A 23,073-nucleotide genomic window follows, 5' to 3' on the forward strand; every position below is an offset into this window, starting at 1 on the left:
TTAAGGGATCATTCCGGTTAACTAAAATCAAACTGTGCAGGGGGGAACTGCATGGAAATCATGCTTTTATGTCAGCAGCATCACAGCTGAAATTGGATGAGACAACTCTTACCAACTAGGGAAGTGAGGCTGGAGGAACATTGCCCCAGTAACTGAGCGGAGTAACCCAGTTAATACACTAAAGACCACATTTTGCTTGAAACACGATGGGATATAGGTCTATGAAAACAGGACAAGCCCTGAGGAACAGCTCTTGGAGGTGTCTCTTAATGCCAGCTTCTTCTTGATAATGGTCAATAATGGAGCCTACCATACATCTAGGATGTGCCCTATGAGGTTGGCACTGTCAGCCTGGCCTATCCAAATCAGTGTCAGTCTATTGCCCAACTGCATAAAAAATTAAAACCAGTCTTCTATTTCTCTGCAGGTACCAGCCACAGAAGTTCTGAGAGGTTAAGTTTGCATCGGTTTGAGATTCCCTGTCCTTGGCATCAGGTTGTGACCCTGACCAAATCAGTGTGGAATGTTACACCCCTTCCTTGCAGTGGGCATGCCAAAAGATAATCAAGGAATCTCAAACTGTAAACTTAAGGTTTATTTAAAAACTAAGATAACAAAACCAGAAAAAGATAACTTTATCAACAAAGAAAGCACAGAGACAGAGTAAATAAACCACTTTCAGTCGAACTTCCTCCCTTGTTAGGGATTTCCTTGTAAGCAGTGTGTGCTCTTGAGCCCTGTGACTTTCTGTGGCTTTCTGGGTTTGATGGACTTCATGTAGTTCCACAGTGGCCCTAGGGCAGCTTCCCCTTTGCTGTCATCTCTGATGCCCAGCTGCTTGGATCCGCTGCTTGCTGAAGACTCCAAACTCCCCCTAGGTCCAGCGGCTCTGAGGGAAGAGACATTTCCCTGCCCCTCACCTTCAGTAGGGGACACCTGATCACTGGGCAGCAGCTGGAATATGAAAATAAAAGGGCAGTGCTCCATAACAACATATAGAGCACTCTCTCACCCCCTCCAGCAAACTGAGTATGAACAGATAGCCAGCCCCTCCAGCACAGCTTCTTTCTGAAGTAACAGTTTATATTCTGATTTCAGCCACTGCCGTTATCCTCTTACAACTACACATTCTTCCCTTGTTCTTGGTGATTAAAAGTCAGTGAGGGAACTACAAATATGTTTCAAGTCTTGACGAATGAGCCAGTGGGGAGTATTGCTTGTTTGAGGGACATAAAAATGTGCTTTCAAGTCAGAATGAGAGAATTTTTCCCATATGGTTCCATTTTCTCTTCCCTTGGCCACAACATTTTGAGTATAAGATGTTTGAGTAAGCAAAAACTTTCATTTTTTCCCGAATGAGAAAGCATGTCATCACTGTCACTTCATCAAGAAATCCACAGAGCTTTCTCCATCCTGCAGATGAAGGAGAGAGCCATGACTGGCACCATTTTAAGTAGGAATTATTCTGCCTCAGAGGAGATGGTAAGAATGATAATCCTCAGAGTCACAAAGCCCCCAGGTCCCAAGAGTTGCTGAAACACATTGGAAGAGCTTTGGTAGTATACACTGTTTGCAGGTCACATCTCTGCTCTACCAGTGCCACCTGTTTCTGGTGTTAGTTCTAACTTTTCTGGAGACGAAAATCTTCATGCATGATTTTCTTCTTTGATCGTTGTCCAAGAAACACAGTCTGCTGGTTGTCATTCTCTGTAGGTCGCTCTCATACTTCTCACCAGCTTCTTCACAGGTAACTGTGGTTTTTATTTGACCATTTGCTGTCCAGTTGAGCCATCGTTATCACTCTCTTTTTCAGCCTTTGGTGGTCTCTATTGCTTTTTATACTGTGCCCTTCCCCAGGAGGGCCAAGTCTAAATCTAATATATTTTCCCTGACCTGCACAGGACTAGTGGTGACTTCATGCACAGAGCTGTGGTGTAGGACTATTTCCCTTTTGGTCAATTACATTTTAGCCCTCCAGAGTCTGGTGTTCAGTGTGATTTTTTAACAGAGACAATCTTTTACACAGTAAGATTTATACACACACACATTTTACTTTGTCCTGTTAATCCTATCTATGACACATGGCAATGAGAGCGATTGCAATTTTCTACAGTTTTCTATTTATATTTCTACAAAATATAAATATGTGTTAACCTTCACTGTGGCTGCAGGGATGCCCAGTGCATGGCAAGGCTTTGAAATGTCTCCTTGTGCACAGAGATTTGAACATATGGGTATATATTCATGTATCTATGAGACATAGGATCTGGTTTTGATCACATCTATCACCAAGACTGGACTTGTATCACCTAGCAGTGGCTGCCTGAAAGTCAGTTATCTGGTATGAGTAAGTCATCCAGACTCTTAACGTGTGAAAATCCAGGCTCTTTTAGAGGGGGATCCATTCTGTCTCAGACACCCATCTTGGGAAAGGATGTGCTAACCTTGGCAAGGTGTCCAGAGGGAGCCTGCAGGAGTCCCTTTGACTAGACAGCTAAAGATAAATAAGACAAATCATATCTGTCATTCCTACAGGAAGCTGGGGGTGACATTCTTGCCTGGACCTCTTGTTTTTACTTCTCCTGCCTTTCTGTAATATTTGCAGCTTTTTCACACATATTTTGTGTTGTTGAGGATCCATAGCAAGATGCAGTTTCTACTTTGCCATGCCCAATGACAGCGCAGCAATAATTTACGTCTCCTCCTATATTAAACCTGAACAGGGAAAGAAAGTTGGATTTAGTTTCATTCCTCACCTAGCTGAATGCAATGCAGTCAGTATCACGTCCACGAAAGGCAAAGCGGCACCTGGCCTTGCTGCTAAGCTTCATTAATGTCAGTGGAATTAGTGTTGTTTATTTGACCATTTGCTGTCCAGTTGAGCCATCGTCATCACTCTCTTTTTCAGCCTTTGGTGGTCTCTATTGCTTTTCATACTAAACTTTTCAACAGTGGCCTTGTTGGAGTCTCCCCCCCCCCCCCCCCCTTTTAATTGGCTTCCCTAGACCTCAACAGAAGCATATAGGCTATGCTTTCCCATCCAGAGACCTTCCTCTTCTTTGGTAGCCTCCATTCCATGGTGCTGACACCATCACACTCTCCCTTGTTCCTGCCTGGTATATCCTTCCCTTCCCCACTGAACTCCATCTGGTCAGATTCCTCCTTCCCCACCAGAACCACAGCGGTGTCCTCCCTTGCCATCCTGATGTGACACGCCTGTGTTCCCATGTGACTTACAAGCTCCCTTTGACTTGTCACAGGGATGTGCTGAAGCATCTGAATCTCAAGGAATAAGGTTGCTAGAAATTGCAGTCCCTGACCTTGCTCGTATGCCCTGTTGCTGGCTCTATTGGTTTGGGTTTTTTCCCCACTATTTCCGGACGTTGCAGCACAGTGACTTGCCAGAATAAGCTTACATGTCTTTGCTATGTTCCACATCGTTAATCCACTTCCACTTCTCGTTCTTACTGCGTTTGAGACCAAGCAAGTAGTAGTGACCTGTTGATTGTGAAGCAAGATAATCCTAGAAAGGAAACCATGATAATATGTTAAAATTACATTTCCTTCACCAGAGCCACGCAGAAAGCCAACATAGAAAGTACAATGTGCATCTCTTTCCACAGCTTCAGAAGCTGAATTTTTCCATTTTCATTTAATCTCCTCTCTCTTCCTGAGTCTCAGTAGGAATAGAATATAAATTAAATGCTATACATTTAATGGTACATTTAATTAATTTATTAATTATTAATTAATATTTTTTAATGTTTAATTATACATTTAATGGAGCACCATTAAAGCTATACATTGTAGTTAGCCAGGTGTGACTTGATACCTGGAGACACTTTTCTTTTCTGATTGTGATGGGAAAGCCTTTTCAGTTTTTGTCAAAGCAATAGCTCTCACAAATGAGTGTCTGTTTGACTTGCTTGGTCTTGGTTTGCATGCTAAATCTCTTTAAACTATAAGTCAGCTAGGCAGAGTTTTCTTCTTCCCATGGGAGCATGCTTGGGGAGAGAAGCTTCCAGATATAAGACTTCAACCACCAAGATGCATCTTCCTGTGAAGGTGTTTGCTACCATACAGAGGTGCTTGGTGTATATGGCTAGAGGTAGATTATAGACACCCAAAGACATGTAACATGAGAAGACACAAGTGTAACCCATCAGCCTTTTGGCATACAGGTCAAGCCACCCAAGAAGCAGCCCCATGAATTTAGATCTCACCAGTTCTTCCTTGTTCTCAATGATCACCAGGTCTGAACCCATGTCAGTACATTCTTTACGGGAGGCATTCCAATCATTTTTTTTCAACTCCTGAGAAAAGAAGTAGCATTTTTTCCCATTTTTTTCCCAGGGGTGGGGGCAGCCTGCATGAGGAAAGAACAGATGTGGAAAAATCCATGTTCCCACTAACAAAAGGATCCCATTACAAAAGAAAGTTAAGAGAGTAAGTTACAACCAGAAAAGTACCTGTGTGGTCCTGCTTATAATTTTCACCAGACCACCAGGTTCCCTGCCAGTCTCTGTAGCTAATATCAGCCCAAGAGTCACCAGGCATGAGTCAGAGAAGTAGAATCACAGATAATGTTATCCAGCTTTTTGAATCTTTGCTCAGATGATGAAGAGAAACTCAAGACAAAAAGCATTCAGTTTTCAAAAGTCTTATTTGCCTGCTACCCAATGTGGCAGTAGTGATGCTACTGAGAGAAAGAACGTTTCTCTCCATTGCCAGGCAGGGTGCTGGGTGGAACAGAGAATGGGAACTGGGGAGGATGACATGAGTCAGGGAGACAGGGACTGTGCGATACAGTTTAGTCGGTTATTCAGCAGCTCCTAAACAGCAAAAGGGAATTACATTTGGTTAAAATGCTGAGAACGGAGGGGTATTTGGAAAGCAGCACATGCACATTGATCCGTCACACTCACTACAATGCCGTGATACCAAAGGGCTTGTTATATTCATGTCTGTTCACACCGCCACAGGCTCCTCTGCACCAGCATGAGAGAGTTCTTCCCTCTGAAACTGTAAGGCAGGGCTGACCAAGCACTACTTTTAAAGAAGATGAGTATGTGAAATGTCTCTGGCTTTGAGAGCTCCTCCTATGAGTGTTCAGGGTAAAGCTATTTATTCCTGAGATGTCAGATTTTTTATTTTTTTGGTTTGGTTTTTTTTTTTCCTTCTGAGCAAAATCTAGTTACTCCACCCCCCATCCCCAAAAGGCAATGTAACAGGCTTCTGGAAAATGTCTTTTGAATGACAGAGAGTTACCTACCTAGTGCCTCTCCAGCGGTGGCGGAGGATAATTTTGAGTTATGTGGGCTGCTCACAGTTGGATAGTCTGGAAATAAGAATACAATTTCTGCTTTGGATGGCTGACCATTTTGCCACACACTGTCAGAGCTCTCCTAGACCTCCACTGTCACCCCACACAGAAACTCTGCTCCTCACCTTTTTGCCTCTCCATTGAAAAAAAAAAAACCAAATGTAGTACCATACTACGGAGAAGTTTTCCAAATAGCCTAAATCTGAAACTTAACAAAAAATGTTCCACACATTTTCAGAGTGGTGGTAAGTGTGGTGTACAGCATACATTTAACTACAGCAATAAGAAATAAGAGCCATTTTGAAGAGCTCAGTGCTCGAGCCAGTCTGTCCTTGGATAAGCATGCTCCCACACAGGCTGGAGCTGCGGTCACGGTCTGCTTCTACAACCCAAACAACGGGGGTGATGTATTCAGGCAGAACACACCTGTGCCTCAGCTGGAAGCTAGTCCAACAGTCCCAGACCAAAATAAGACAACAGTGTTCACTTTAGGTTTTAACTTATAGAATCATAGAATCATAGATTCATTTATGTTGAAAAAGACCTTTAAAATCATCGAGTCCAACTGTTAAGCCAGAACTGCCAAGTCCACCACTAAACCATGTCACTAAGCACCACATCTACATGTTTCTTAAACACCTCCAGGGATGGCGATTCCACCACATCCCTGGGCAACCTGTTCCAATGCTTGACCACCCTTTCAGTGATTTTTTTTTCCTAATATCCAATCTAAACCTCCCCTGGTGCAACTTGAGGCTGTTTTTTCTTGTCCTGTCGCTTGTTATCTGGGAGAAGAGACCAACCCCCACCTGCCTGCAGCCTCCCTTCAGGTAGTTGTAGAGAGCGATAAGGTCCCCCCTCAGCCTTCTCCTCTCCAGGCTGAACAACCCCAGCTCCCTCAGCTGCTCCTCATAAGACTGAAGCAGATAGCCAGGCTGAAATAGCCTTGATTTTCCTCTTCTGACACAGTGGTTGTGAGGGATTTGTGCTCCACAGGAGGCTTCAGACTCCCAGAAAAAGTGACTGTGGAAGGAGGCTTACAAATTTGCATTTATTATCTGATGACAAGCCAGACTGCATGAATTTATCACAGAGAAAAAGGAAAAAAAGAGTTTTGAGAAGGTGAAGAGTAGCTGAGGCCTCAGATGAATTAAATTTATGCTTAGTTTACTAGAGAAGCTCATGTGTTTTTTATGTATTTTTCGTGTCATCTCAGGGCTTTGGTTTTATCAGTTGATCCTGTTGAAAATAGGGAGTTCAGGGATCACTCACAGTTAACAGGCAAAAGGAGGATTAAGTTGTTCCAACTGTCTCTGTGTAGCAGTAATAAAATCTTGATATTCTCCCAGCTTCTCTGCTTAGGAAGCCTCAGCTTTAAAGACACAATTGCCCATGCCGTGACTATTATTAGTTCAACTGAGTAAGAGTTACTAAATTGTCTATAACAAAGTTTAAGGAGACATTTTTGAGGTTATTTGGAATTTAACAATGAAGGGATGAATAGTAACAGTAAATTAACATTAAAGTAAAAATTGTAGGGGTAGAATTCTTATACTTGAAACCCAAATTGATAAATTCCTTTTAAGAAATATACAAAATGAGAAAAAAGATTGAATGAAAGAAAGATCTAAGAAACTCATACCAGAATGGCATGGAGCATGAAAGAACTGACATTGCTGAAGGCTTCATACTAAAGGCAAATGATAATAGAAGCAGAACACTAAAGGAAGAGCTTTGTTTACAAGAAGCAAACTCAAAAATAAGATGAGGTAAAAGAAGTGGAGCGGCAGTTAGATTAGGTGACACCTAACCTGTTGTAGACATTGAAAACTGGTAGTGAAAGGATGGATTACTAACCCAAAGCATCCAAACTGTAACTATCAATGAGGAAAGTGACAATCATGAGCTCTTACTTTCCTTGGCGTAGAACCATTTCCTGAGTACTTATGCATCCTTACAGGTGCAAGGCCCTGTAGTTCAGTAGGAATGACACCTTGGAAGGCATTCAGCCCACCAGAGTATAGTCATAACTATGCTGACAAGAGGTAACTATTGTTTGAGAGATGAGCACCTGTTACAGAGAATCCATTTTTGCCTTGTACCCATCTCTGGTGAAAATAGGTTAATTTATCATAAATTTAGCATATCTTCTTCCAGTATGTTTTCTGTAGCCAAATTGTTATTGACAAAAATCCTGAGGAGCATTTGTGCCCTGATTGAATACCTTGCTCAGTTTTCAGAGAATGCTGCAGAAGTTAATTATTTCCTCAAGAAACAAAGAATACTGGCAAAACAAAGGTTTTCAGGAAAGGGAATACATTTCACTAGGCACGCTTTTGCCTGTTGTAAGAAACAAAACTGACCAGCCTCTAACGTGGGGACTTTTTCTACCAACTCCATCTCACAGTCTTCATAGTCAAAATGAAGCAACTTTTAGCCCTATGACGATCATAAAGAGAATACAGAAATTATTTTTTTTTGGCTGGTAACTACAAATACCCCTAATGGCTGAAATATCCCCTCAATTATGCTATTAAATGATTCAGTGCAATATTTGACATTGAAATAATTGACAAATATATGCTTGTCTTATACAACGTATCGCTTCTCTGCACATATCTTGTTTCAGTTTTATCTATAAGCCATCAAGGTTTCAGAAACCTAATGCCAAAAATATCCAGAAGGATTTCAGGGACCACCAGACTCCAAAGTGAGCAGTGATATAAATGTATCCCAGTTTTAATACAAAGGATTAATCAGTTCCTTCTGTAAGCCTAGACCCAGACAGTGAGTGATGAAAGGAAGTAAGTATGAAATAACGGTATTGTTTTGGGACATGATTGGTAATACTTGCTTTCCCAGAAAACAGTTACTGGGCCCAGTTCCTCTGTTTTGTAATTTTGCACAGGGTTTCCAGCACCTGAAGGGACCTAGGATTTTTCTATACTGTTCTTTCTTTCTTTATAGCATTAGCTCTAATAAATAATATTTTAAATAATACCTCACAGAGCCTGCATGATTGCCTTTTTTGTTTTGCTGGGATCGTAATGAGCTGGCATCTCCTGGTGCAAAACAGCTGTCAAACTGCCCTTTTACAAATTGCTGAAGTATGAATTGTAAAAGCCACTACAGACTTTGAAACCACAGTGCCTAGGAAGTCCTACTGATCTACATTTCTTTCCTGACAGCAGACAAGAACCAGACTTTTGGAACTGTGAGAAAAAAAGTTGCACTGTAGCACCTAAAATCAGATGCTGGCAATGTATATCACAGTTTTTACATTTACAATTCAAAGATCAAAGCTGATCAATAAATGTCTAATTTTGCAGAGACTATATTATTTACCCTGTTCCTTTTAGGGATTAGCTTCCAATACACTTGTGTAAGAGAATATGAGTCTTAGATGTCATTATAAAAAAACCCCACAACCAACCAACCAAGATGTATGTCTGAACGTTGGAATACAAACGTTCTTAAAGCTCTGGTGTATAGAATTACATCCAAAGCTGTATGCAGAGATACTCATTATAAAGTCTGCATTATATTTTATAGAATATTAAAACAGATAATCATAGTGGAAATTATGAAGTTAAAGCTGAAGACCGAGAAGTTCAAGAAGCAACCGCAAGTCTGGAAGAGAGAGAAATGATTTTAGTCTTCAGGAAGTTCTCAAAAACATGATATGGAGGAACAACAGAACCATTTAATTTTAGAAGCTGAAGAAGTTTTGCATATAGCCTGAGCCTGTGGGTAGAAGCTTGAAGTACTGCTTGTAAAGATACCCTGCAGTCCTTAGTATATAATAGTACCAAATACTGGTACTAAAACTACCTAACATCACTTAAAAGTATTTATATCTGTGAAAAATTAGAAATTAATGCATACTGATAGATATGCATTACAAAAATAAACACCATTCTACTGATTCTCCTACTGGATGGAAATAATTTGCAAGACATAAATGGTAGGTCAATATTTTCTCCTGGAATATTGCCGCCTTGAAGTCTGAAATCTGTCTGAGAGATTCAGACAGCAGCATTACTGAAAATGTTTCAAAGGCCCTGAAACCTAACAAAGCAGTAATGTGTTATTTACTAACTGGAGCAACTTAACACTGAATTTTCTTGTGCTTAAGTCGTATGCTAATTTGGAACATCAAGGCTTTCTTTGCCTTTTACTGAATCCCTAGAGCAACAAGAAAAAATAAAACAGAAAAATCAGTTTGAAATTTTATGTTTTTCATGCATATATGCATTTATATGTGGTATCTTGAGGCTGGATATCAGCTCCTGGTTTAAGAAAAGAGAAAAATTCATATGAAGGAGCATTTGAAACAAAGTCAGACCTGCCTGTTCTTGGAAGAGGATCTCATGAACTGCAGGGCCAATTTTTCAATTACTAACGATAAATTTTCTCTCAAGAAAAAAGAAAATAACACTACTATAAAAATCTTAAACATTTCTGATCAGGTTCCACTGAGTAAAATTGTTGTCATTTTTATGAACAGAAATGGAAAATGCCTTCTGGCCTGCTGAGCTCTTGTATGATGGAGTGATATCGAAAGGTGACACTTTAGTTCATTTAAACAAGCTGTTTGTCAGCAATGGTTTATTTGGCAAAACAAGATTGTATGGAAAACACATGTAAAATTAAAACTTAGAAATAAAACAGTCAAAATGGTAAAAGTTTTCATTTTGAGTACAAGTGAGAACTGTACGCTATTGAAATAATAAATTAATTTGATTGAGTTTCTCAAGTTTGATCTAGATCTCAAGTTTCTTAGGAGTATATTTTCAGTTCACTGAGGCAGTACTGAACCCAACAAAATAACAATAACTGAAGCCAGACCTGAATCAAAGTCTATGACTCCTCATTTGACTCCTGCTCTATTAAATGCTGGTAATTTCACCTTGTTATGTTGTGTTGTTCTGGGTTTTTTGGTTTTCTTTTCTTAATTTTACCCTTCCTGTGGTATTTTACATTTTATAAAGGTCAGAGGACTATCAGACATCTGTCCTTTACTCTTTGCCTTGAAAAATACCATCAATTACTTCCCACAACCCTATTTTTTAAGTTCTGTGGATCAAAGGTTTTGGTCTGTTTTCACAAAGAGTTTCTCCATGTGCATCTCTGCATAGCTGGCAAACTCTGGGACTTGAGAGTGATCGATTGTGGAAACCTCTTAAGCTTGTTCAGCTGTCAGAGGATGAAAAGAAACAAGCAACCACATCCAAAATTTAAAAATGATACCTTGAAAATATTCGAGGGGAAGTACCACACGGCTCTAATAAAATCTGTTTTAGTCTAATGGAGATAAGAATGCTTTCTTTCTAAAAAAATACCTTTTAATGTAGTTCAAAGACTGTTATGAACTCAGTGATATATATGCAGAGAAGCCTAGTACCAGGCTTTTGTCTGAGTAATGTGCAAACAAATTCCTTTAAGTTGTGTCTTAGCTACGTCTTTCAAATGAGCTTTTTTTGCATATTTATTTGAAAAATATATGAATATAAGTTTTGGTGTTATAGACATCTTGGTGACATGATACAAAATCATCACCTTGGAATATTCTCGTGCATAGCAATCATAGTAGCATTATCTAATCTTGTCTTGTTTCTTCAAAATATTTGTCTAATGAATTATTTATTATTTGAACACTCAGTTTTTTAATTGGTTTTGGCCTTTTTTTTTTTTTCTTTTGGAATTTTAAACTTTCAGGCCATTTGACTCTTTTATGGATTTCCTCTTACACCCATGGTTGGCTGAAAACTCCTGTCCTGTGCCTACAAACTAGCTTTCTGTTGTTACTGGGTTGGGATGTCATGACTTAGGTCTCAGTGGGTGGGTGAGAGTCACAAATTAATTGCAGTTATTACATTTTCAGCAGTACTTACAAATGAGCACCAGACACACCACTAAGACCAGTAGGAGGATTACCACAGCAACCAATACAGCAACACATGTTCTGGAGCAACGTCTTTTACCTACAGATAGGTGGAAAAAAATAAAGATTAGGGGAACAGCTGGAAAAGGAACACTTCATCTTCATTCAAGAACTGGAAGACATATGGCCCAAATGAAAAAATGGATATACTGTCAAATTTTAAGAGACATTAAGTGTGAGATAGCTGGGTTACTAATGCTGTTTTGTAATCCCATTCTTAAAGCTATCTTTGTACCCAGGGACTAGAAAGTAACGGATCTAATGTGAATTAAAACTAAAAATTTAAAAAAGTTCTAGAGGACATCTGCAAACTTTGGTCTGCTGTTCTGACCATACAGTCACAGAATCATTTAGGATGGAAGCAACCTTTTCAGATCACTTTGTCCAACTCCCCCGCTCAAGCAGTGTCAGCTAAAGCAGGTTGTCCAGGACCATGCACAGTCAGGTTTTGAATATCTCCTGGAATGAAGACTCTATGTTAGGAATTATTCAGAAGGAAAATGAACAAAAATAATGGATTTTTTTCTGCCACGTGGTTTTCTATATCCATGATTCCCTTCTACCTTCAATGATGCATTCAGTTCTACTACCCCTATTTCAAAAAGCATATAGGAAAAGGTTCAGGGAAGGGTGTGTGCTGTGTGTAGAACCAAAGGGAGGTTGGGCAACTTTGTAGAAGAGAAATCCACTGAGGATACATGAATAGAAACACATTTGTCTCAGTAAGTCCCTGTGTAGATGCATACACATGGAGCATTATGGGAAGGTATCGTACATGCCTACCCTCTTTTTATTCATCTCTACTTGTTCACTTATGCCTGCACTTGGAGACAGGAGGCTGGGATAGGTGGTTTGATGATCTGGCCCAAAATATCCTTGTGTTCCTATACCAGTGAAGCCAAAGTGTTTTAGCTGTATATAATGCAACATGCCAACGGCCCCCTGCACTGGCTATGAAGCTGAGAACTGTATCATCGCTCTTCCTGCAGTTTTATATCACTGCATTTTTGGGTAATAAGGAACGGTCTTCTGTGCTCTCATTGTTTAAATTCATATCAGTTTAAGCAGACAGCTGAAAACTCACCAGATGATGTGTAGCTAGCTACAGCATTCGTGTCTAGGGATTGCACTTTCACTTCTGCATATGTAGAACCTAAAACCAGACAAAAATAACAGAGAACAGAGAAAGCTGAGAAACAACTTAAATGGAACAAAAATGACTGAAATGCTAAATACATGACAGCAACTGATTTATGTTACAGTGTTTAACCATGTCCAAATAATATTTTTTTCCATCGCATTCACACCTTAAAGGACTTGCTGTAGGCAGAAACAGACCTTGTTTCTCTTCAGTGCAGAGAATAACAGAGGAGGCATGGGCATGGGCATATGCATTTTAAACCTAAACAAAAATGATGAGAAATGTGTAAAGTTGTTTGATTTATTCAGTCCATATCCATATGTCAGTGCAGAGAAAGGCTGCAACATCAAAGCAATCCTGAAAACTGCAGATCATGCTAAATTTGAAGAAGTTACTAGCTAATGATAACATGATGAGAAAACTGAAAACTATTCTAACATCTGGAGATAATAAATACAAATGAACATGGAAGAAAACGCGGGGAAGAAAGGAAGGGCAAGGACACATAAAAAAGGGGTAGAAAGTAAGAAATACGATGTTGCAGTTTTATAAAACATTCAAAGTCATCCTGATACACAGCACTGAGCCCCTTTGTTTTTACCACCATACAGAGTTAATGTCTTCTATGAGTTTAAGTGCATTCTTCTGGCTTATGGAATTAATTTCATTCCTTTGTGAACACTGCATTTAATCTAGGGAATCCACTATCAAAGAGAAAATAGCAAACTCAAGGAAAAAAACCAAGACAGAAGTCAGTGAGCTCTTTTCTGTAAGATATGTGTAATCAATGGGAAATACTGTGCATAAATTAAGTGAACATATAGAAGAGTTGATAGGGGTTTTCCAGAAAGGCACAAATAGAGGAATGTAGGAATATTATTAAAACTAAAACCTGCAAGCTGGAGTACATGGATTAAATTAGAAGGAAAATGGAACCTTTAATCAGTTGACATCTGTTGTGGGTGCCTGTCAATTTAGCCATGAAGTAATCTGTCAAAAGAGGTGATAGAAACAATGTTTCTTGGGGCATTAGAAACTCCAGCCTTCTGAAAATAGATGCCCAGGGATCACACTTTATGCAAAAGACAAGAATAGGATGCAAAGAAATAGAAATTACTGTTTCTGTTGAAGAGGTAGTAAGGTTAAAAAGAAAGGGAAGAAAAAAGAATATGAAATACAGAGACAAAGTGTATGAAGTCTGTTATTTTATGATGCAATTTTAAGTGATGTAGCAATACCAGCGCAAAAGTTTATGCAATGATTCTCAGTCCATTAAAGAAAGGAAATTTTACTTTAGAATTTTGCAGTCATTTATACTAAATCAAACTAAAACTGTCCATGAAACATTTTATGCTTAATTTCTTAAATAGGTAGTTTGTACAGACTATACAAGCCAGTAGGAAGAAAACCCAAAGCAATGCCTACTACGCTCAGCAAACACAAACGGGCTACGCATGAGACTGCTTCAAACAACAGAAACGTCAGGCACTGGATCTCCTGGTTGGTTTGCTGCAGGCATCAGTCTGCTACACGAGAACATGACTGGTTCAGGACCAGTTGATGTTCAGGTGTGGAATGATCTCCTAAATTGATAGAAACTACCCTTAATTTTACAGAAGAAACTCTCCCTCACACTTGCACCTTATCGAATGAAAAGTAGACCTTATAACAATCCCCTTTTCTTGGTAAAAAACCTACATGAACACCCCATCTGCGCATTTTTCACAGCACTGCCCCTCACATTTCATTTTCCTCTTCAGGGCTTCGGTGATCTTTCAAATACATGTGACAGAGGCTGAAGAATACAAAGAAAGCTCAGTGGAGATCAATCGACTCACCTTGGACGTCAGTGACCTTATATAGACTGGGCCTGGTTGGTTCAGTCAAATTCAAGTCAGCGTAAAGGAGATTTTCTGACATTCTTGCTCCCCCTTCTCCTGTCTTTCTCTCACTGCTGTTTTTAAAATCTACTCTGGACTGACGATGACACAGAGCTCCTTCCCCTCTAACCTTCAGCAGAAAGTTCTTTCCTCTTTCGGTCTTATACAAACCCATAGTGAGAAGGGAAGCCTAATGCTGATTGTTTTTTTTATAGTAGTGTGTTAAGTGCAAGGGTGTAACCTTGATGTAGTCACCTTTGTCAGGAGGTTTTTCTAGCGTCAGTAGTATTTTGAGTTTCAAAATCTTGACACCCTGCCCCTCTCCTGTCCCCCTCCCCCAGCCCTTTGTACTTCGAAAAGACCAGATTTTTTAAATGCAATGGAAAGAAGAAGAGTACAGACATTTGGAAATCAGCCCCAGGAAGCAGAGCGAAGCTTTCAGGGTGGACCCACAGCACATCACGGGGAGCATCCCTGTGGAGTCCAGAAGGCAGGGCTTTCAAAAGCAGGTGTGTGAAATCATGATACATTTGCCTCTGATCCATACAGAAGTGCACTCAACGCTGCTGACACAGGACCCTGCCACACCTCGGGGCTTGCTGGTGTGTCTGCAGCTCTTCTAAACCAGAACCAAGCTGACTTGCTGTGTCCTGAGGAACATGGGTTTTGAGCAGCTCAGAAACATGTTCTTCCCCTCTGTGAGTAACTTCTGATGGCAAATGGGGATTCATAAAGTGAGATTGGTTCGGCCTGTTTTGGGAAGGGTGAGGGGCGCCTAATATGCAAAAGCAACAACTCGAATAGGTTAGTCTAAACAAGACAAGCCCTAGGCTTTCTAGGTTTTCAATTCCTGCATGACTAATGCTTTCATAGAGCAGGAGGCGGAAGCTATGTGGATATTGTGCTGTGAATCATTGTTGGAGGAAATATGCTAGCTCATAGCAGCATTTACTAATTCAAAATGCCGGATTTAGTTTTTGCACTGACAGCAGGTGTAACCTGCCAGGAGAAGCCTGATCACCCAGACTGGTCTGCTGGTTGACGGCAGGCTCAGCGTAAGTCAGCAGCATGTCTTGGCAGTCAAGGGGGCAAACCACATCTTGAGGTACGTCAAACACAACATAACCAGCTGATCAAGAGAGGTTACTATCCAGGTCAGCCTCCCCTTGAGCGCTGTGTGCCATTCAGGACCTGTCCTGGTTTAACCCCAGCTGGCCACTAATCACCACAGCTCCACTCACTCATCCCAGGAGGGAATGCTGGAGAGAATGGGAAAGGTAAAAGCGAGAAAACTTGTGGGTAGAAGTCAAGACAGTTTAATAGGTAAAGCAAAAGCCACACACGCAAGCAAAGCAAACTAAGGAATTCATGCACCCCTTCCCGTGGGCATGCAAGTGTTCAGCCATCTCCAGGAAAGCCAGGCTCCATCACCAGTAACGATTATGTGGGAAGATAAATGCCATCACTCTGAATGTCCCCCCGTACCTCCTCCTTCCTCCAGCTTTATATGCTGAGCATGACATCCTGTGGTATGGGGTATCCCTTTGGCCAGTTGGGGTCAACTGTCCCATCTGTGTCCCCTCCCAGCTCCTTGTGCACACCCAGCCTGGTCGCTGCTGGGGTGGGGTGAGAAGCAGAAAAGCCCTCGGCTCTGTACAAGCACAGCTCAGCCATAACTAAAACATCCCTGTGTTAGCAACACTGTTTTCAGCACAAATCCAAAACGCAGCCTCATACTAGCTGCTATGAAGAAAATTAACTCTACCCCAGCCAAAACCAGCCCAGGGCCCCACAATTTAAGAAGGATGTGAAGGCTCTTCAATGCATCCAGAGGAGGGCAACATAGCTGGTTGGAAGGGCTGGAAGTCATGTCCTGTGAGGAGGGGCCAGGAACATTGGGTTCATCTAGTTTGAGGGGAAGGAGGCTGAGGGGCAATATCCCTGTTATCTACAGCTTCCTGAGGAGGGGATGTGGAGAGGGAGGTGCTGATCTCTCCTCCATGGGATCGAGTGACAGAACACACAGGAATGGTTCAAAGCTGAGTCAGGGGAAGTTTAGACTGGACATTGGGAAACATTTCTTTACCAGGAGGGTGGCCAGACACTGCAACAGCTTCCTACAGAAGTGGTCGATGTCCCATGCCTGTCAGTGCCTGACAAATAACATAACTATCACCAGATTTGCTTATTTAATTCTCATGTATGCACTGGGGAAAAAGATAAGAAAAAAGACCAGTAAATGGTTTAGATTTTGTGAAATTAGAATTCATAGGTTTGCTATATGAACGTGTATAAGGTCTGTTTTTCAGTAAACACTAGGTCACTGCATTATTATTACCTGGCCAACAGCAAGTAAATTCCCTGCCATGCAGTCATTGATGGATACGGTAGCATTGTTTTAGAATCAATTACATTATTTAATAACTAAGGAGCTTAGTTTTCTATACTGACTTCAGTACAGAGAATATGTAGATAGCTTGAGACTAGATAATGCTTAATGAAACACCAGTGAGCAAACACTTATAGTAGCCCATCTGTGAAAGCTCTGGATTTAATCATGAAGCAGCAGCTATTGAACAGATGACTGTATTCCTGTCCTTACTACGTTACAGTACATTGCTTTTCTGATTTAGAACAAACTATACTAGAAAGTATTTTTAATGAAAATAACATAAATGCCAATGCCCGCTGAACCCATTTCTTCCAAAGAAAGACAATTTTCTATTACATAAGTAACCTCTCATGTTCAGGGCCATCAGATCTGGAATACCCTGCTCCCAGGTGGTAATTACAGACTTCTTCAGTGGGCCAGTGATATGTTCTGGTATTCTGCCCCTCATTTCCCATACTCAGAGGCTGAGATAAGCCAAGCAAACACCAGCTGTGTGAGAGAAAGAAGGGGAACTGAAACAGTTTCTTTACTGGTTGATGACTCTGAAGTACAGGCTGCGTTCAAGCTAAGGTCTGCAGTGGCCCTCAGACCTGACAGTGAGAGGTATCCAGAAATATTTTGACAGGCAGCCCGCTCTGGAATATTAATGTATCTGATTAGACCACTCTCATTTCTCTGGAGTTCCTGAGGATGGAAGGAAAGAGGGAAAAATAAAATTACATGATTTGTTTTTAAGTTGGGAGCCACAAGACTGACATAATACTGCAAGTTTTGGATGTGTTCTAGTCAGTTTTCTTGCTGTCTGGATGCATAACCACCAATCTGAGAGAATATCATGACGTGGGTCCCCCTCCAACAGCAGAAAACCTCTCTGAGAGAGGAGAAGATAGAATTTTGATCCTTTTTCAATTTAAGATATTTTTTTCTCCTAATTTACCTCTAAGATGTGTAGGTACCAGACTGGTGCCCTGAAATGCAGACAGATAAGTAAGAGCCAAGAAGCTATGTTCCATGTATATGGATTTTCTGGATCATCCTAACTCCCTTTGCATGCATTTCATCTGAGTGACCTTCAGTACTATTTTATTGCTCATCCTATCAAAAATGCCCTGCCATGGCATCACTCCCTGGGCACTGTTATATTACCAAGGTGCAAGAGTTTTTTTCCTCTTTGGAGAAGAATTTTTGGCTTTGTTAGTTCAAAGTTAAGTGATGACTAAATATGTCTTTGACAGTTCCTTGCAACTGCAGCCTCGGACACAGGACTTCATCATTCAGGTAATCCTTTTCCGTTTCTATAGCTGTGAATAAGCTATGAATAGCTGGTGTTACCCAAGATGTTGTCTGTTGCCTCTATCTCTCAGCCACACTTTGTTCTCAGAACATCAGAGCCATGTCCGTTTCCCACCCACAAATTGCTCAGAAGGAAGACTTACATTAATGATTTTAATCATGACAACTTGATCTTCCTCCTTGGCTGCTTTCTCTGCAATTTTGACAGTGTCATTGTCCCAGTCAACAAAATCCACGGCCATCATTCCTTCCACTCCACTGGGGAAAGAGGAAGGGGCAAGGGGGAGGTGAAGACAAATGGTGAGAAGGTAAGGAAGGAAAGGGGGAAAAAAATAAGGAAGAGGGGAAAAAAATAAAGGACAAGAGATTTTTAAAGTATCACAGTTGATAGATCCCTGCAACAAAGGAGCTGATCAAGAGAGATCAAGGTACATGAGTCTTTCTTCCCTATCAGCAACATTTCGTTTTCATTATCTTCTCCATTTGTCATTCTTCATAGCTACATTTTGCTCTGCTACTTCCAGAAACATGTTGATTCAGGACTCACTCTGAGGCCTCCTGCTTGAGTACGTGTGCAACGTACGAAATGTCAGCATAGCCCATACAACCAAAAATGTTGTTACGAGAGTAGTAGAAGAGGAATGAGAGGCACATCTCACTCATGGCGCTCAGCCCACCCAGCAAAGACACAAGGATGACTCAGAGGTCTGCTGAGACACAATGAGGAGACTACTTCTTCTCAGGAAAGTACTCTTGTTCACAGCTCATGCAGATCTTGTCTGGGAAAAAAAAATTAATTTGTCTATGAGATAGAAATGGAGAATCAAAATATCCTTTGATACTTTGCCTAATAAGTAGTCTAATAAATAGGTTGCTCTGTGCTTTTATAACCGAAATTACACATTCTCTCCTTCAGAAAAAATACTATATTTTTATTTCAAGATCCCAAAATCTGAAACTTTGGGAGGTTCAACTAAAACATTCAAAGAATTAACTGAGTGTGACATCCAGATCAGAACTTTCCAGTTGATCCCTACTTTTGGAATGGGACCAACCAAATCAAACAGTGTTGCTCTCTGTGAATATAAATTCTGTAATCCTCTTTAAGTCAAATCACAGATTTTTGTGCACATTTCCAAGTGCAATAATGTCATTAAATCCTCTGTATGCATAAGCTCTAAAATAAGCTATGAAGCTTGAGTACAACAATAACTGTTTATATGCAAACTTCTGCAAAACTGACCTCTGGTCTGAATAAGAACTAAAAATAATGTCTTCTTGTTTTGAGAAGTCCAAATGAGATCCAGTAGCTGGATTACATCAGTTTCTATATTTGACTTCTGCCTTTCCACTAAATCCAAGTGTTCAATGACTGAAAACCAACTCAGCTGCAAGTTTTGCAACTTGCTCTTGACGCTTTAGACAAGAATTGTCTTGTAAGATATTAGATGCAAGATATCTTTGAGTCTGTTCATAAGCCTACAGTAGGAGGGTCTTACTTGAGAGCTTCTCCCCAGCATGGAGCAACTGTGCAAGGCATGCCTCAGTATGTCTATGATGTCGTGTCTGACATGAGAAGCTGTTGCCGGGGCCATATTTGCTCGGGGAAGAGAGACATGTCTTCCCAAAAGATTTTAATAGTGATAAACTAGTTTTAAAGGCAAGGAAAGATTTGTAGGTAGAAAAAACTGACTTACAAATGTAACCTCTGACTAATCCAGTGTCTGAAAGTTGCATTTGACCAGGATGTCATCCCCCTAGGGAACACAGTAGGTCAAACCATCAGATGGGTACAGGTAAAGCACATAAAACAACCACTTGCAACATGGGCAACCCGGAAACTGTGTGAAAACAATGGGCCACAGCTGCAGGTGGAATGAGAGACAGAATATATCCACGTGCTCTGACACCTCTGGTGCTTGCCACCTCCCCAGCCTGCCTGCCCGTGGCTACATCCCAGGGCAGCATCGTACTGGTTTGATTACGATGATTTCCTTCAGGTTCCTAATCTCCTGCAGTCTGGAGTCATACTTATTGTCTTCACACATGATGCTCAACTGCTCACCATTCCTGGGGAAGACAAACAAGGGAAGAAAGTTAAAATATTTCCAGGGAGGGGTGTGGAATAACCAATTCCTGGATGAAATAAACAGAGCCAACAAAAATCCCCTCCAGAAACCATGCTTGATCTCTTTTGTACTGTAACTCACAGAACACATTTTCAGCGACAGTCACTCCCAAATATACACTTGAAATTTCCCAACCAGCCCTCTTGTTCTGGAGTCCAAATATGGACTTTTTACATGTCAGTAATTGTTGTACCTTGAAACTTTTGCCTTTCAGAGGACAGTCTGGGATCCCAGAAGAACAAATTCCAACACTTGCATTAGAAAACACTGTCCTAAATAAAAAGACTCTCTGACCCTAGCAGGGTAGAGTTGGCAGGGTATTTAGAATGTCCCTTGCAGATGCAGAAATATCACATGTGAACTCTTCCTTGCTATTTCTACAGTGCTTTGTGATACTGCTTCTTAGATGGTCTCTGCTCTGCTTGAGTGCGGCTTCTCCATCCACATTACAGGTCCTTAGATCTTGCTAAGTACATCCACAGTGCACACTGCAAGGTGCATCAAGGCACCCAGACCACAAAACCTTATGGTGCTTATGGCCAGGCTCTCCCAACAGCTGTTGCACACCCTGCCCGGTTGTTGTAGGCCCTCTTTGTGACTGCTGGCAACTCTGAGCAGGTGAACGGGTAGGCTCATGCCACTGTTCAGCTACACCTTCTAGCAAAATGGGTTCAGGAAGGAGGAACCTGGCTTGGAGGCCAGGCTTCACAAAAGTTCAAGAAAGAACGTATCATGTGACACATGGTTTATGTATACCATGCAACCTGCATAAAGAGCAGAAGCCAAAAACTATTGCTATTGCCTGGAACAAAATAGCTCTGGCTAAGTCACTCCTACTGGCTATGTGTGACTTTTGGTGTATGCTGGGGTATTTTGGAATTAATACCTACAAAGGAGACAGGCCTGCCCCTAAAGTGCTATTAAAGATCACAATCTACTATATTCTGCCAAGGTCAAGCTCCAAAGAGTCTGGGGTCTCCACTAATTGGACAAGTGAGTAAGAGCAGTGTAGTTATCCTACCTGTTACAGGGGAAATCCCAGAAGAAAAGTAGTCACCCCAGCTGCTCACTGTACCTGAATCATCTCTGTTCAGAAAGTGTTTTGAATGTTTGACCTTCTGCTCTGGAGCCTGTGCTTGAGATGGCTTCATCTGTACGGTAACATCTGTAAAGGTCCTTTCTCAGATATATGCTCATCCTAAGTAAATCTAACTGTTGCCTTAGTCCTCTCCAGGCTGACCTCAAGTGAGTCCTAGTAAAAAGAAAGAACCTTCCATTTTCTTCCGAAGCCTAAGGAAAACTCTCCTGATTATGTCACTCCCTGCTACTTGGAGTATGCCCTTGGAAGTTGCTAGCTAATGAGATGGAGGGAGGCTCACTCCACTTGCTGTCTAGCATAACAATCCAGTTGTCAGGCCAGTCTGGGCTGGAGATCAGTAGCATTGAAACAGAGGGATGACTTTGAAGCCAATAGGTTTATTGGTGTCTACTTTGCTCCTTTGTCAAGAGACAACCACATTGCCAGCTATAATGTGCTTCTCCTGAGAGACACAGACAGGTGTAAATAGGGAGCAGACTTTTCACAATGCACCTTTCAAGTTACAAAATCCCTATATATTTAGTCTAGTCACAGCAGACTAAATTTGTTTCCTAAAGTTCTTAAAAACTTTTCCCCTGCTTTTGCCATGTCACAATTAGGCTGCAGAGGCTGCTAGGTGAGTATTTTGCAGATACCACTGGTCAGAGAGGAGAAAATACCCATCAGAGAATTGTGCTGGTCCCACTTCTTTGAGGCTGCCTTTGAAGGAGCTTCTAGTCACTTGGCCCCATTCCTTGGCATGCTGGGGAGTGGGTGGAGAGACACAGGACCAGAGTGTTTAAACAATATTTGATTGTAGGATGCCGTTGGTGTTTAAGGACAACTAAGGAAGGCCATCTTCAAGGGCAGATGTGCCATTTTGGAACAACCTAGATTCTTCTGAATGATGTATCATATGTGTGCTTAGAAGCCAAACAAGACAACATCTGCTCTGCTCATAACTCAGCTTTGTGTTGGGTGCGGGAGGGCAGGCGCTATCCTGTTTTCCACAGCTTGCCTACAGTGCGGTTCAGGTTCCCTGCATGCCTACAGGATCGGCTCCGTATGTGTGAATTTCCTGCAGAGTGAATCAGCATGTGAGACAGTGCAGGGGTCTGGGGATTTGGTGTGAGAGTGCAGCCACCTAAGGACCAGGCAATGCCAAAGTTTCCCCTTGCCATTCCAGATGGAACTCACATCACACCCCAGAGAATGCACCAGCAGTGCCTTGTAGACAGGCAGGGAACCTGACCTTGAAGATGTCACAGCGAGTTCTCTAAGATTAGAGTGTCACTGCAACATCTTGGGCTATGCCCACATTGCTAAATGTCATAGGGCAGTGCATTGTTTTACCGATCACTGGCATGGACTGTGTCTGCCTCCCTGTAACTGTCTGCAGCGTGATGCTTGGCTGATGTTGGGTTATTCTGAAATTAGAAATCTAAGGAGGACATAGCTGTTATACCTATACTACCAAGCACTTAGACCTCTGTGATGCCCCTTTGGCCTAAAGCACAGTTAATTTTTATTTCTGGATTTTGATTTGTTTTGTTTTCAAATTCCAAATGGCTGAAGTAGTGTTCAAATGCTATGCTGCACACTGTGATTATCATAGCTTCAAACTGAGTATTCATGCTTCATGGGCTAGGATGTGATCAGAGAGCACATAGGGGTACTGAAGTTTTTAGTGTGGGATGATGCTGGAGGAAACCAAATCCTGTGTAGTTTTGCTCATGCAGCCCATGGGAACTGGTACACGCAATCCCAGAACTGTGCCTGTGTAGCCTCACGGTCAGTCTGGTTAGCAGGACCAAGCTATGTAAGGGCACCATCTGGCAGCTGTCTGCTGTGGATGAGAAGCAGTCCAGTGCTTGAGCTCACTCCCTGGACCTG

General features: G+C 41.4%; 1 protein-coding gene across 2 annotated transcripts; it reads right to left on the minus strand.

Annotated features, from left to right (window-relative positions):
• Positions 1-574: 574 nt before the first annotated feature.
• LOC106631575 (C-type lectin domain family 5 member A-like) lies at positions 575-14,478 on the minus strand. 2 transcript variants are annotated; one of them, XM_014285639.3, is made up of 7 exons: positions 14,247-14,478; positions 12,352-12,420; positions 11,218-11,307; positions 5,273-5,338; positions 4,224-4,366; positions 3,417-3,523; positions 575-2,715 (listed from the first exon to the last, which is right to left on the minus strand). In XM_014285639.3, exons 1-7 carry the CDS (start codon positions 14,461-14,463, stop codon positions 2,574-2,576), a joined length of 834 nt encoding a protein of 277 aa, XP_014141114.2. In that variant the 5' UTR covers positions 14,464-14,478; the 3' UTR covers positions 575-2,573. The 2 variants fall into 2 exon arrangements, with proteins under 2 accessions (XP_014141114.2, XP_055567857.1); XM_055711882.1 differs by lacking the exon at positions 11,218-11,307.
• Positions 14,479-23,073: the final 8,595 nt, after the last annotated feature.

This window comes from Falco cherrug, chromosome 5, assembly GCF_023634085.1.
Source record: "Falco cherrug isolate bFalChe1 chromosome 5, bFalChe1.pri, whole genome shotgun sequence".
NCBI classification, from domain to species: domain Eukaryota; kingdom Metazoa; phylum Chordata; class Aves; order Falconiformes; family Falconidae; genus Falco; species Falco cherrug.